General features: G+C 43.4%; 1 protein-coding gene across 3 annotated transcripts in view; it reads left to right on the top strand.

The window, feature by feature from the left end:
• LOC125380045 (uncharacterized protein YMR196W-like) overlaps positions 1-15,985 on the top strand; it is a 46,974-nt gene that overhangs the window by 26,491 nt on the left and 4,498 nt on the right. For 2 of the 3 annotated variants that reach the window (XM_048396138.1, XM_048396139.1), the window contains 6 exons: positions 1,789-1,948; positions 5,692-5,879; positions 6,347-6,475; positions 7,277-7,406; positions 9,835-10,014; positions 10,483-10,579. In XM_048396138.1, coding sequence (XP_048252095.1) covers positions 1,789-1,948; positions 5,692-5,879; positions 6,347-6,475; positions 7,277-7,406; positions 9,835-10,014; positions 10,483-10,579 — 884 coding nt within the window. Of the gene's footprint in view, positions 1-1,788; positions 1,949-5,691; positions 5,880-6,346; positions 6,476-7,276; positions 8,819-9,834; positions 10,015-10,482; positions 10,580-15,985 lie in introns of those variants that run through there. The other variant, XR_007221025.1, reaches the window with a different exon arrangement.

Genomic DNA, 15,985 nt, shown 5'->3' with positions numbered 1-15,985 from the left:
TTATGCATAGAGGGGTATTTCCTGCATGTTCTCACAATCCTCGTGTTGAGAACAGTACCTTTTCTCCCCATACCGATTGTCATACCTCTCCCTCTTTTGGGTTTATCACGTTTATCTGAGTTGCCTGGCTACCTGTATGGGGAACAACTGACTAGACTCTCCCCTCTGAAAATAAGGTTGTCCAATATACAACATCAAGTCATATATATATGCTGATATGTTTAGACAAGGCAAGGTTAATGTACAAAGATAACAGTATGAAGTTATATCCTGTTAATGCCATTGGCTTCCTCATTATGTTGTTATCTAACTTCAAAATGCCCATGAAAGACCATCTTCACGAGGCAAGTTTGCTAACTGACTTTAAAAGTCCAGTTTCCACCCTTGCCAAACTAGGCTGGAATTCCTGGGCCCAGTCGTAGTGCCACCAGTGGCTATTACGAGCTATGTCCCTTCTATGCCCCTCCTGTGGACCAATCAGATTCAACCTCTCATATCACTCGCCCTGTCAAGACAATCTGATCGATAATCAAGATCTATATTGTGATAAAACGGGTCTTACATCGCGAAGTGCATCAAATCACATGAGCACCTTGATTAAAAACATGCAAAGATTTGGCAAATATCTGCTGACAACGAGTTGGCAGTGCACATACTTTGCAAATCCTGCAATCGACAGAAGTCTGCATGACAGTTAATGACACATTTCGTTTTTGTTGCACGATTTTGATTGGACTATGCATAGACTCGTTAGACCAGCTAAAACGTAACTCCATAATACCAGCCTAGATCAGCAAGGGTGGAAACTGGACATTTATAGTCAGTTAACTTTCTTACCTCGGGAAGATGATGAAAGACAACATACAACATACATGTGAGTGTGCAATGTTATAAGAAGCACCAGTAAAATCCCTGACACGTTGGCCCACAACTGACATACCGGTAGGCTTTGTTTGTTGTTTAGCGCCGCACTCAGCAATATTCCAGCTATATGACGGCAGTCTGTAAGTAATCGAGTCTGGACCAGACAATCGAGTGATTAACATCATAACCATCGATCCACGCAATTGGGATACGATGACATGCATCAACCAAGTCAGCGAGCCTGACCACCAGATCTGTTAGTCGCCTCTTACGACAAGCATATTTACCTTTTACAGCAAGCATGGGATGCTGAAGACCAATTCTACCAGGGATCTTTACAGGTGTTAAATCAAAACGCTTTACCATGTGCTTGCTTTCACTGACCTCAAAACTTTCATTCACAAGATGTGTGATAATGTATCCCAGCTTTTACTGGAACTAGAAATGTAGTTCAAAAACAAAAATTGTAGTAGTTGATTTATCTCATAACTTGTCCTGTTGTTTGTCTTTGGTCATATTGCTGAAAATGTTGTAACACCTCTGGTCCAATGTCAGTAACTATGGTGTAGTGGATGGACTGTCTACCCAGTCAGTGCTTGATCCACTGGTTGGGTCATACCAAAAGATGTTAATAGATGGTACTTGTTGCTACCCTGCCTGGCACTTGGCATTAAGGGGATGAAACGAGGATTTGTTTGCTCGGAGTCTGCATATTGCGTCTGAGTAGGGTATGCATGATAAACTGTGGCATGGTATCTCTATGGTCAGCACTATAAAATCAGGATTAGTCCAAACTGTACAAAAGCTCGCACACGTACACACACGCTTAACAAAAAAACAGAGTCACACAAAACAAACAAACACACGCACAAGAAAACACCTTGTGTAGATGAGTGGTTTCTCTGAGTGTTTGTTGTTTTTCAGGCAGATGGGTCGGCATGGGTGGCACTTGCCGCTCTCAACATGGCCGAAATATCTCTGCACATGGACATCACTGAACCTAGCTGTCTCCTCCAATCAAAACACTTCTTAGATGTCTTCCTACACATTGCAGTACAGATGAATCGCAGCCTCAACAATGGAGGTACCAGTCTCATAATAAGAAGTCTTTATTGTAGTTCCACACTCTGTATAGTTTGTGAGTATACAGATACTACACAGACAGATTTAATTTTACTGGTTGATTGTTAGTTGTTTAATGCGGCACACAGCAATATTTCAGCGGTATGACGGCAATCAATTTATTTCTAAGACATCAAGTGTAGAAGGACATGGAGCATCAGGCAGCGTGCAGGACACAAGTGGACAGTTGGGGTCTTCACTAACACAATCTTGTGAAAGGAAATGAAGCCTTGAGCTGAGCAGATGACTCTGATGATATGATGAGATGACTCTGATGCTATGACTCTCATATGACTAGATGAGTATATGACTAGATCAGTATATGACTTGATGACATAGATAACTAGATGGGTATATGACTCAATGACTCTGATAGGACTAGATAAGTATATGACTAGATGACTCTGATAGGACTAGATAAGTATATGACTGGATGACTCTGATAGGACTAGATAAGTATATGACTAGATGACTCTGATAGGACTAGATAAGTATATGACTAGATGACTCTGATAGGACTAGATAAGTATATGACTAGATGACTCTGATAGGACTAGATAAGTATATGACTGGATGACTCTGATAGGACTAGATAAGTATATGACTAGATGACTCTGATAGGACTAGATAAGTATATGACTAGATGACTCTGATAGGACTAGATAAGTATATGACTAGATGACTCTGATAGGACTAGATAAGTATATGACTAGATGACTCTGATAGGACTAGATAAGTATATGACTAGATGACTCTGATAGGACTAGATAAGTATATGACTAGATGACTCTGATAGGACTAGATAAGTATATGACTAGATGACTCTGATAGGACTAGATAAGTATATGACTAGATGACTCTGATAGGACTAGATAAGTATATGACTAGATGACTCTGATAGGACTAGATAAGTATATGACTAGATGACTCTGATAGGACTAGATAAGTATATGACTGGATGACTGAGATAACTAGATAAGTATATGACTGGATGACTGAGATAACTAGATAAGTATATGACTGGATGTCTCTGATAGGACTAGATAAGTATATGACTAGATGACTCTGATAGGACTAGATAAGTATATGACTGGATGACTGAGATAACTAGATAAGTATATGACTGGATGACTGAGATAACTAGATAAGTATATGACTGGATGACTGAGATAACTAGATAAGTATATGACTAGATGACTCTGATAGGACTAGATAAGTATATGACTGGATGACTCTGATAGGACTAGATAAGTATATGACTAGATGACTCTGATAGGACTAGATAAGTATATGACTAGATGACTCTGATAGGACTAGATAAGTATATGACTAGATGACTCTGATAGGACTAGATACGTATATGACTGGATGACTCTGATAGGACTAGATAAGTATATGACTGGATGACTGAGATAACTAGATAAGTATATGACTAGATGACTCTGATAGGACTAGATAAGTATATGACTAGATGACTCTGATAGGACTAGATAAGTATATGACTAGATGACTCTGATAGGACTAGATAAGTATATGACTGGATGACTGAGATAACTAGATAAGTATATGACTGGATGACTGAGATAACTAGATAATTATATGACTGGATGACTGAGATAACTAGATAAGTATATGACTAGATGACTGATAGGACTAGATAAGTATATGACTAGATGACTCTGATAGGACTAGATAAGTATATGACTGGATGACTCTGATAGGACTAGATAAGTATATGACTGGATGACTGAGATAACTAGATAAGTATATGACTGGATGACTGAGATAACTAGATAAGTATATGACTAGATGACTGAGATAACTAGATAAGCATATGACTAGATGACTCTGATAGGACTAGATAAGTATATGACTAGATGACTGATAGGACTAGATAAGTATATGACTGGATGACTGAGATAACTAGATAAGTATATGACTAGATGACTCTGATAGGACTAGATAAGTATATGACTAGATGACTCTGATAGGACTAGATGAGTATATGACTAGATGACTGAGATAACTAGATAAGTATATGACTAGATGACTCTGATAGGACTAGATAAGTATATGCCTGGATGACTGTGAGATAACTAGATAAGTACATGACTGGATGACTCTGAGGTAACTAGATGAGTATATGACTAGATGGGTATATGACTAGATGACTCTGATATGACTAGATGAGTATATTACTGGATGACTGTGAGATAAAAAGATGAGTATATGACTAGATGACGCCGATATGACTAGATAAGTATATGACTGGTTGACTCGGAGATAACTAGATGAGTATATGACTGGATGACTCTTAGATAACTAGATGAGTATATGACTAGATGACTGAGATAACTAGATGAATATATGACTGAGATAAATAGATGAGTATATGACTAGATGACTCTGATAGGACTAGATAAGTATATGACTGGATGACTGAGATAACTAGATAAGTATATGACTAGATGACTCTGATAGGACTAGATAAGTATATGACTGGATGACTCTGATAGGACTAGATAAGTATATGACTAGATGACTCTGATAGGACTAGATAAGTATATGACTAGATGACTCTGATAGGACTAGATAAGTATATGACTAGATGACTCTGATAGGACTAGATAAGTATATGACTAGATGACTCTGATGGGACTAGATGAGTATATGCCTGGATGACTCTGATAGGACTAGATAAGTATATGACTAGATGACTCTGATAGGACTAGATAAGTATATGACTAGATGACTCTGATGGGACTAGATGAGTATATGCCTGGATGACTCTGATGGGACTAGATAAGTATATGACTAGATGACTCTGATAGGACTAGATAAGTATATGACTAGATGACTCTGATGGGACTAGATGAGTATATGCCTGGATGACTGTGAGATAACTAGATAAGTACATGACTGGATGACTCTGAGGTAACTAGATGAGTATATGACTAGATGGGTATATGACTAGATGACTGATATGACTAGATGAGTATATTACTGGATGACTGTGAGATAACAAGATGAGTATATGACTAGATGACGCCGATATGACTAGATAAGTATATGACTGGTTGACTCGGAGATAACTAGATGAGTATATGACTAGATGACTCTTAGATAACTAGATGAGTATATGACTAGATGACTGAGATAACTAGATGAATATATGACTGAGATAAATAGATGAGTATATGACTAGATGACTCTGATATGACTAGATGAGTATATGACTGGTTGACTCGGAGATAACTAGATGAGTATATGACTAGATGACTGAGGTAACTAGATAAGTATATGACTAAATGACTCTTAGATGACTAGATGAGTATATGACTAGATGACTTAGATAACTAGATGAGTATATGACTAGATGACTCTGAGGTAACTAGATAAGTATATGACTGGATGACTCTGAGATAACTAGATAAGTATATGACTAGATGACTCTGATAAGTGTAGCTGCTTGTGCTAAGCGGACTAACGCCAGTTTATAGTGCAAGCTCACCAAGATACAATACCACAGTTTAACATGGATACCGCACTCAGACTGAAAACTCTGCTCACACACGAAGTGAATGGCCAGTACAGCAACCTGCTCTCATCCCATACCATTTATTATCCTGGAATTAATTTGGTGACACATTAATTTCCTGATTTACAGTACCTTGACTTCCACCCAATGACCACATATTATTCCAGGCCTATGGCATCCAGGAGACAGATTCTACTACGATGTTCTGCACCGCGGGGCAGAGCCGATCCCTGTACGGCTGAAGTCATTAGTGGGCCTGGTACCGCTGTTTGCTGCTGCAGTCATTGACGTCCCTGCCGGTGCTGCAGCTGTCACAGAGAGGCTGGAGACATGTAGCAGCAAGGAAAAGGAGCATGTGAGATAACCAAACTAGTACTTCCATCTCAAATGCATGGATCGATGCTCATGATGTCAATCACTGGATTGTCTTGATTATTTTACAGACCGACGTCATATAGCTGGAATATTGCTGAGTATGGCGTTAAACAACAAACAAACAAACAAACAAACAAACAAACAAACAAACAAAAAGGGAGGATAATGAAATATATACACATAGGAAGGGGTAAAGCATCCTTACCATATATTTCCATATGGAATAATTGTTTTTAACAAAACATGAAAGAAAGGTGAGCTTTTTCTTCTTCGAGATTTCCATTTGGCACACAAATCTTCCGTCCACATTCGGAGTGTTTGGACGCTTGATATAAAATTTCCCAGAAAGCATATTCATTTTAATATTCCATATTTTTAGTATTACCCATTTGCCTGCCTGATCCAACTTGTAGGCAACCCATCCGGTTATGTACATGTCTGTTGCAGGTACACAAGATGAAGGACAACAGGTACTACCTGTCCCTCGTCCCCAAGTCTCGGCTCCTGCACATCCTACAAGCTGTCTGTGATCCTCACATGTTTCTCTCTCCGTTTGGTGTCCGCTCGTTAGCAAAGGTATGTTATAATAAATCTCCCCTTCAAAACCTCAGTTGTACACATGGATCGAGAATCTAACCTGAGTGTCTAGTCATTTTTAGATCAAACATATCAACAGGAGTCAATACAAATGTAAAACTCTGAGGCTTGCCGGGCAGTTTCAACTTTTAGCAACATTTGAGGTGTTGATATATTTGATGTCAAATGATGTTCCCCCTATCAGCCACTTTCCCCCTGTCATCCACGTTCCCTCCTGTCATCCACGTTCCCCCTATCATCCATGTTCCCCCTATCATCCACGTTCCCCCTATCATCCATGTTCCCCCCTATCATCCATGTTCCCCCTATCATCCACGTTCCCCCCTGTCATCCACGTTCCCCCTATCATCCACGTTCCCCCTATCATCCACGTTCTCCCTATCATCCACGTTCCCCCTGTCATCCACGTTCCCTCCTGTCATCCACGTTCCCCCTATCATCCACGTTCCCCCTATCATCCACGTTCCCCCTATCATCCACGTTCTCCCTATCATCCACGTTCCCCCTGTCATCCACGTTCCCTCCTGTCATCCACGTTCCCCCTATCATCCATGTTCCCTATCATCCACGTTCCCCCTATCATCCATGTTCCCCCTATCATCCATGTTCCCCCTATCATCCACGTTCCCCCTATCATCCACGTTCCCCCTGTCATCCACGTTCCCCCCTATCATCCACGTTCCCGCTATCATCCACGTTTCCCCTATCATCCACGTTCCCCCTGTCAGCCATGTAAACATTACATGATGGTGAAGTGACTGATCCTTTGTTTGTGGACAGATGTATGACAGAGAGCCCTACAGCCTTGTGCTGGAGCCTGACATCTACAGTGTCCGATATACACCAGGGGAGTCGGACTCACGCATGTTTGGTGGAAACAGCAACTGGAGGGGTCCTGTCTGGCTGTGCAGTGAGTGGTGATGGTTGTTACAGTCAGATATACACCAGGGGAGTCGGACTTGCGCATGTTTGGTGGGAACAGCAACTGGAGGGGTCCTGTCTGGCTGTGCAGTGAGTGGTGATGGTTGTTACAGTCAGATATACACCAGGGGAGTCGGACTTGCGCATGTTTGGTGGGAACAGCAACTGGAGTGGTCCGGTCTGGCTGTGCAGTGAGTGGTGATGGTTGTTACAGTCAGATATACACCAGGGGAGTCAGACTTGCGCATGTTTGGTGGGAACAGCAACTGGAGGGGTCCTGTCTGGCTGTGCAGTGAGTGGTGATGGTTGTTACAGTCAGATATACACCAGGGGAGTCAGACTTGCGCATGTTTGGTGGGAACAGCAACTGGAGGGGTCCTGTCTGGCTGTGCAGTGAGTGGTGATGGTTGTTACAGTCAGATATACACCAGGGGAGTCAGACTTGCACATGTTTGGTGGGAACAGCAACTGGAGGGGTCCTGTCTGGCTGTGCAGTGAGTGGTGATGGTTGTTACAGTCAGATATACACCAGGGGAGTCGGACTTGCGCATGTTTGGTGGGAACAGCAACTGGAGGGGTCCTGTCTGGCTGTGCAGTGAGTGGTGATGGTTGTTACAGTCAGATATACACCAGGGGAGTCGGACTTGCGCATGTTTGGTGGGAACAGCAACTGGAGGGGTCCTGTCTGGCTGTGCAGTGAGTGGTGATGGTTGTTACAGTCAGATATACACCAGGGGAGTCAGACTTGCACATGTTTGGTGGGAACAGCAACTGGAGGGGTCCTGTCTGGCTGTGCAGTGAGTGGTGATGGTTGTTACAGTCAGATATACACCAGGGGAGTCGGACTTGCACATGTTTGGTGGGAACAGCAACTGGAGTGGTCCTGTCTGGCTGTGCAGTGAGTGGTGATGGTTGTTACAGTCAGATATACACCAGGGGAGTCGGACTTGCGCATGTTTGGTGGGAACAGCAACTGGAGTGGTCCTGTCTGGCTGTGCAGTGAGTGGTGATGGTTGTTACAGTCAGATATACACCAGGGGAGTCGGACTTGCGCATGTTTGGTGGGAACAGCAACTGGAGGGGTCCTGTCTGGCTGTGCAGTGAGTGGTGATGGTTGTTACAGTCAGATATACACCAGGGGAGTCGGACTTGCGCATGTTTGGTGGAAACAGCAACTGGAGGGGTCCTGTCTGGCTGTGCAGTGAGTGGTGATGGTTGTTACAGTCAGATATACACCAGGGGAGTCGGACTTGCGCATGTTTGTGGGAACAGCAACTGGAGGGGTCCTGTCTGGCTGTGCAGTGAGTGGTGATGGTTGTTACAGTCAGATATACACCAGGGGAGTCGGACTTGCGCATGTTTGTGGGAACAGCAACTGGAGGGGTCCTGTCTGGCTGTGCAGTGAGTGGTGATGGTTGTTACAGTCAGATATACACCAGGGGAGTCAGACTTGCGCATGTTTGGTGGGAACAGCAACTGGAGTGGTCCTGTCTGGCTGTGCAGTGAGTGGTGATGGTTGTTACAGTCTGATATACACCAGGGGAGTCTTCACCAGGGAGGCTAGTGTAGTGATGAAGCATTACAGCATCCTATACTCTGCAGAAGAACTTAGGGATCATGAACATGTTGGATTTTTTGGTTGTGATGACTCAGCACACAATTTTATGAAAATATCCCCAAAATATTCATGACCCTAACTTCTTTTGTTCAGTGTAAAATGATACGATGCTGTCACAACACAACATATGATATGCGTATCTTAACATGATTTGAAGTGGCCTCTATATATCATGTTACAGAAACATGTTTCATGTGGTGATTCATTACTATCTTTACAACATTAAAATTAAGTCTTTGAATGACATTTAGAAGTGATACATATAAGGAAGAGAATTTATGGATGTCAACCCCAAGCTGATGTTTTGTGTCGTTTAACGCCACACTCAGCAATTTTCCAGCTATATGACGGCGGTAGGTAAATAATCGAGTCTGGACCAGACAATCCAGTGATTGACATCAATCCACACAATTGAGATACGATGACATGCATCAGCTAAGTCAGCGAGCCTCACCACCCTATCCCGTTAGTCATCTCTTACGACAAAGCATAGTCGCCTTTTTAGCAAGCATGGGTTAAGGCTATGAGGCAGAGAGTGAACATATATATGTACATGTAAGAACAACAAAAGTAATATGATAACAAAGGAGGAAACAACAAGGGAAGCCAACAGTTAATCAGCACTGAAAGGTGATTAGCTATGGACCAATTTAAGTTCCAGGACTTAAATTATCACTGATTGTTAATAGGCAATGGGAAAGAGGAGGCAGGGGGTAACATTAAAATTGTTCCCGGAGGTCGACACCACAATACTGTTGTGTAAATATATATGTGTAAGCATCTAGTGTTTGTTTACCAGTGAACTATCTGATGGTGGACAGTCTTGACACAGCCAGTGAGGTGTACGGCAACACCTTCAGGCTAGAGCACCCCACCGGCTCCGGACACATGGCATCACTCGCGGACGTTGCTGTGGATGTTGCTGAACGTGTAGTAGCTCTGTTCCTCCCTGACGCTGATGGTGTGAGGCCTGTTCATGGTGGGTGGTGAAACATTGTAGCAACCTTACACACAGTATGCTACTGTGCTTGTTGAGTGAGCATTTCTATTGGGCCTGGCTACACATACATTTTAAGGACCAACCATTTCATTTTCAGGGGGATGACTGGGACTAGATTTTTTATGAATCATAAAATGTTCCACAAAACACTGGAAAAAATATCTTTTTATCAGGTTTTACACAAAAAAGAGACTGCCTCCATGGTCTAGTGGTGGAGTGTCCGCCTGGAGAGAAGAAGGTCAACGTGGATAACCTGAAAAAAATTGTGCTCTCCAAAAACTAAACTTTTCCAAAAAATGGTATATTTTGAAGCAGTGAGTAAAACATTATCCCTGTATCCAATTAAAATACAAATGCCCTAGGCCCCACCCCTCACATTCAGCAAACTAAATGGTCTAACAGGAAGTGTGGGGAGATACTGACTGCCTCCTCACTGTCTGTCCACAGCCAGCTACACCGACTACTACACACAGCCAGGCTGGAGGCACCTGCTGCTTTTCTACGAGTTCTTCCATGCCGAGTCTGGCCGAGGCTGTGGAGCCAGGTGAGATGTTACAGATTGTTACACATGCACTGTAGCCAGGTGAGATAGCACTTTTACACACTGTAGCCAGTTGAGATAGCACTGTTACACACTGTAGCCAGGTGAGATAGCATTGTTACACACTGTAGCCAGTTGAGATAGCACTGTTACACACTGTAGCCAGGTGAGATAGCACTGTTACACACTGTAGCCAGGTGAGATAGCATTGTTATGTAGCCGGGGTAGTGGTATTTATCCGGCTCGGGCCGTTGGGAAACACAGACACAGGCAGATGGTGATAATGGATTTATTGCAAAGGGGGTGGCTGCTGTTGAAGAACTACCTGAAGAAAAGAAAATGTCCTTCCTCCTCAACAGCAGCACATGAAGTCATATATTTGCAAGTTTACAGGTATTATTTATCTTAAATATAAAAGTACAAAAGCCATTGATAAACTATACTAAAACTAACTTTAATGTTAAATTACTGTTATATGTTCATTATAGGATACTTGGAAAGCACATGGTCCAAAATGGACCATGTGGTTAATTATTTTACAAGCAAGTTTTATAATATCAATATTCCATTTACTAATTTAATATTACTTTAAATGATATTATATATATATTATTCAATTTAATTCAGCACCCTAATATAGATATTAATTTCTGACAGAAGCAGATGAAAACAGATTGAAATATGGCCATTCCATACCTGAAGAAAAGAAAATGTCCTTCCTCCTCAACAGCAGCACATGAAGTGAGGAGGAAGTCAGGTATGGAAGGAAGCTACCTGTAGAGGACCAGGGTGGCCAATTAGAAGACAGATTGCATTAAGCATCAAAGGAAGTGCTTAATGCAAGATATAAATAGACTGAGGGAAACCCTACAGGTGTAAAAAATGTCTAAAGATAGACAGAAGGTTGAAGGGGAAGATCTGGTGAGAGATTCCCAGAGACTGAAAATAAGGGTGTTGAGTTGTTTAAAGAGTTAGATACTGATATTCAACTGTAGACAAGACAAACATTGAACATATAGATGATTATGATGATGATGTATGAATAATGATATAACTATAGGAAGAATATAAGGTACCCTGCTACACGCACCCCCCTTTTGGGAATGGTGCCCTCACCATACGCAGCTGAAAACAGACGAACAGCCAAGGAAAGGAGCAGGATAACAAAAGGTTGCAGAAAATTAAACCTGAGAAAGCAATAACAGGTGCTCAAACATATATACAATGGACTAAGTAGAGAACTATACCCAAACCATGTTCTGTTTCACCACCCATTGACCGTCAGTCATCCACTTTGGTTTCTGGCGTGACCTGCCAGGTCTTGTAACCACTGGTGGGGTGACAGAAGATAATTCTGGAACAACAGAAGTGGAAGGGCTGGAAGGCACTGGGGAAGTCGAAATTCCTCCAGGCAACTCGAGTGACGGCAACACCATAGATGGCGTCGTTGAAGAGGGAACACCAGATAATTGAGCTGGTGGTGACCTTGGAAACGAAGGAGTTTCAACCGGCTGACCCAATGGAGAACCCCCAGGCACTGGAGATAAAGGAATTTCCACATCCAGGTCGGTTGTAGAAATCTCCAAAGCGGTGTTGGAGGTATCACCAGGTACAGCGGAAGCTCCTAGAGAAGGCGGAGGGCTCCGAGGTTTAGGAATGGGACGGCCATCCGAACCAATGGGAAGGAGTAAATTGCGGTGAAGTACACGATGCTCCCTAGTGCCTTCCTTGCGGACTTTAAACACAGGAACATTAGAATTCGGCTGTGATTCCACCACATAGAAATCTTTCTCCCATCGGTCGGCAAGCTTCTGTTTCCCACGAATGTTGACATTGCGGACCAACACAACATCACCTACCTTAACAGTAGCACCACGAGCCTTCAGATTATAAGTCTTCCTCTGTTTGGCCCGGGCCTTGTCCATGTTTTGAGTAGCGAGCTCATACGCAGTTGTCAACTTGCGCTTCAAATCAGCAGCAAACTGCGTATAAGATGGCGATGAAGTGTTGGCGAGAGACGTGCCAAAGGCAACATCAACAGGCAGTCTAGGATGTCTGCCGAACATGAGAAAGTAGGGCGTGAACCCAGAAGACTCGTGCAAGGTACAGTTATAGGCATGGACCACATGAGCAATATGGTCCTTCCAACGTGCCTTTTCCTGATCCTGCAGAGTCCCGAGCATCCCAAGAAGTGTCCGGTTAAACCGTTCACATAACCCGTTCCCCATGGGGTGATAGGGAGTTGTCCTTGTTTTCTGTATCCCAAGTATGCTGCACATTTGTTTGATAACATCACTTTCGAAATTCCGTCCCTGATCTGAATGTAACCTTTCAGGGAGGCCATAGTGTACGATAAAGTGCTCAAACAAGGCCTTTGCTGTTGTTCGCGCTGTTTGATTACGAGTTGGAATCGCAACAGCATACTTGGTGAAGTGGTCAGTAATGACCAGAACATTTTCGTAACCACCAGATGAAGGTTCCAGACTGAGATAGTCAACACACACCATTTCCATGGGTTGAGTGGTCTGAATGTTGACCAATGGTGCGCGCTCAGTCTGATTAGGAGCTTTCCGAAGAATGCACCTCTGGCAGCTACGAATGTGGTTCTCGACATCTCCCATCATTCCTGGCCAATAAAACCTCGTCCGTAGGAGAGCCACAGTCCTGTCCCTACCCAGATGCCCCATCCCGTCATGAAGATGAGTAATGACGGATTCTCGTTGAGGCTCTGGGACAATGAGTTGAAAGTAGGGATAATCACCTTCTGTAGTCTTCTGTCTCCTATAAAGGAGATTGTTATTGATGGAGAGAGCATCCCACTGCCTGAGGATTGAAGCTGTGTCACGATCAAATGACCTAAGAGACTCCTTTGAAGGGCGCTGATCTTTACGGAGAAGGTCCACAATCGTGCAGATTGAGGGGTCCGCCTGCTGACAAGATAGCATCTGATGATCAGTCCCAACATTGGTAGACTCGAAATCATCAACTGCTAAAACACAGTTCAATACCTCATGACAAAGTGAGAGCGTCTCTACAACACTAGACGTCTGCTGACTGTTGCAAACCGCAGACACAGATTGGATATCCATGACCTCACGTGGCAACCTGGACAACGCATCAGCATCCTTGTTCCTTGCCCCTGGTACATACTCTACAGAAAAGTCGTAAGCAGCAAGGTCAGCGAGCCAACGATGTCCAGTTGCATCCAATTTCGCTGATGTTAAAACGTAAGTGAGGGGGTTGTTGTCGGTCTTAACGGTGAATGGGTTGCCATACAGGTAGTCATGGAACTTCCTGGTGACAGCCCATTTCAGAGCTAGAAACTCTAATTTGTGAGCTGGGTAGTTGCGCTCTGATTTGGAAAGCCCTCGGCTCGCATAGGCTATCACTCGTTTCTGGCTATTTTGGGTTTGGTAAAGTACCGCGCCTAAGCCATCGCCACTTGCATCAATGTGCAGTTCGAATGGCTGAGTGAAGTCTGCGAAAGCCAAAATGGGAGCGCTGATAAGTTTACCAACAAGCTCACTGAAAGCCGACTGCTGCTCCTCCCCCCATATCCAGTTCTGGTCGGGTTTGCTATTTTTCCTTTTCTTGCCGGATTGACCAACAAGTAAATTTGTCAAGGGCTTTGCAACTTTGGCATAATTAGGCACAAAGCGACGATAATATCCAGAGAAGCCAAGAAAACGACGAACATCATCCACATTCTGTGGAACTGGCCAGGTCTCCAGTGCCGCAATCTTCTCAGGGTCTGTCGTGATACCCTCCTCAGAGATTACGTGACCCAGATATTTCACAGAGGTCTGCAAGAACTGGCACTTAGAAGGCTTAAGTTTGAGGCCATTCTTGCGCAATCGAAGAAAGATTGCACGTAATCTCTCCAGATGCTCATCAAAGGTCTTTGAAAACACAATGATGTCATCAAGGTAAATGAGACACTGTAGGAGATGGATGTCGCCCATACATCTCTCCATAAGACGTTGAAAAGTTGCGGGAGCATTTGTGAGACCAAAAGGCATCGAGTTACACTCGTAAAATCCTAATGGACCAACCGTAAAAGCAGTACGGGCTTTATGTTCCTCAGCAACTTCGACCTGCCAATAGCCCGACTTCAGGTCAAGACAAGTGAAGTACTTGGCACCATGAAGTGCATCAAGGGTCTCCTCAATCCGTGGTAAAGCATAAGAGTCTCTAACTGTACGACTATTAAGTTGGCGATAGTCTATACAGAAACGTAAAGACGAGTCCCTTTTGCGAACAAGAACCACGGGAGAGGCATAAGGACTAGAAGAAGGACGAATAACCTTAGCATCCAACATGTTCTTCAGATGGTCCTTAACCTCTTGATACAATGCAGGTGGAATGCGCCTATGTCTTTCCCTGAAAGGACGTTCATCAGTTAGCTCAATCCTGTGAGTGACTAAGTCTGTGTGGCCCATATCCATATCAGACTTGCTGAAGATGTCATCAAACTCACTAAGAAGATCGCGAAGCTTTGCTATTTCCTCTGGAGTATGTATCTGACCCAGGGTTTCTAAATTGAAAATGTCTTTAGGCTCGGGGCCAGATGTGAAAGCCGGCTCATCCGTAGAGGAGAGACCATCTAAGACATCTACTTGCTCTAAACAACAAAGTACTGTCTTGGCTGGAATAGTAACAGCCTTGGTAGATGGATTGGCAACCTCAACCTTAATCCTATTTGTAGACTGTCCTGGTATAAAATTCACAACCCCATTAACAAGGTTAAGTGAACCAGGTAGTGTGGGGGCAGCTGTAGTACAAAACTGCATGCCAATCCGAGGTGGTTTACCCCTGCTTATACCTGCAATAATCTGATTACATAAAGCAGGGATAACAATTGGCTTGGTTGTCCGCACACACTCAGTCCGGTTAAGGTCTTCCCGACGCCTAATGAGCCATTGCTGAGCCTGACTCCAAGGTGATGCAGTGGCTGCTATTGGTGCACCATGCAGGCTTTCAGCAGCAGTCATGACATTTGTCCCTAATAGTAAAGGCACCTTGAAGTGGTAGTCAGTATTGGGCACTACAAGTATCGGTATAGTTACCTCAACTTCCTGACCTAAGAAGTCACTAGGGATTAGGATTATAGCTTCAACATACCCCAAGTAGGGTAGCTTAGCTTCCCCGGCTCCTTTTAACTTCAAGAGTGAACCTAGACTATGGAGTGTATGTTGAGGGAGGTTATTTGTGTAAAATGTCTCGGACATAGTGGTAACCTGGGACCCTGTGTCTACAAGAACATTACATAAGTGGCCTTCTACCCTAACAGATGTGACGTTTGCGGGACCAATCAAATTTGATGGCAACCCAGAATTGGAGCTAATGTCGGAGTCCAATGTTCGCCCCATAACATTGACTCCTAGGAGTTTAAAGCGGGGCACTGTGGGT

The sequence above is a fragment of the Haliotis rufescens genome, unplaced genomic scaffold, assembly GCF_023055435.1.
Source record: "Haliotis rufescens isolate VD_foot unplaced genomic scaffold, xgHalRufe1.0.p SCAF_15, whole genome shotgun sequence".
NCBI classification, from domain to species: Eukaryota; Metazoa; Mollusca; class Gastropoda; order Lepetellida; family Haliotidae; genus Haliotis; species Haliotis rufescens.
Note: the sequence above shows the minus strand (reverse complement) of the source record. Positions and strands in the feature narration are given on the sequence as shown.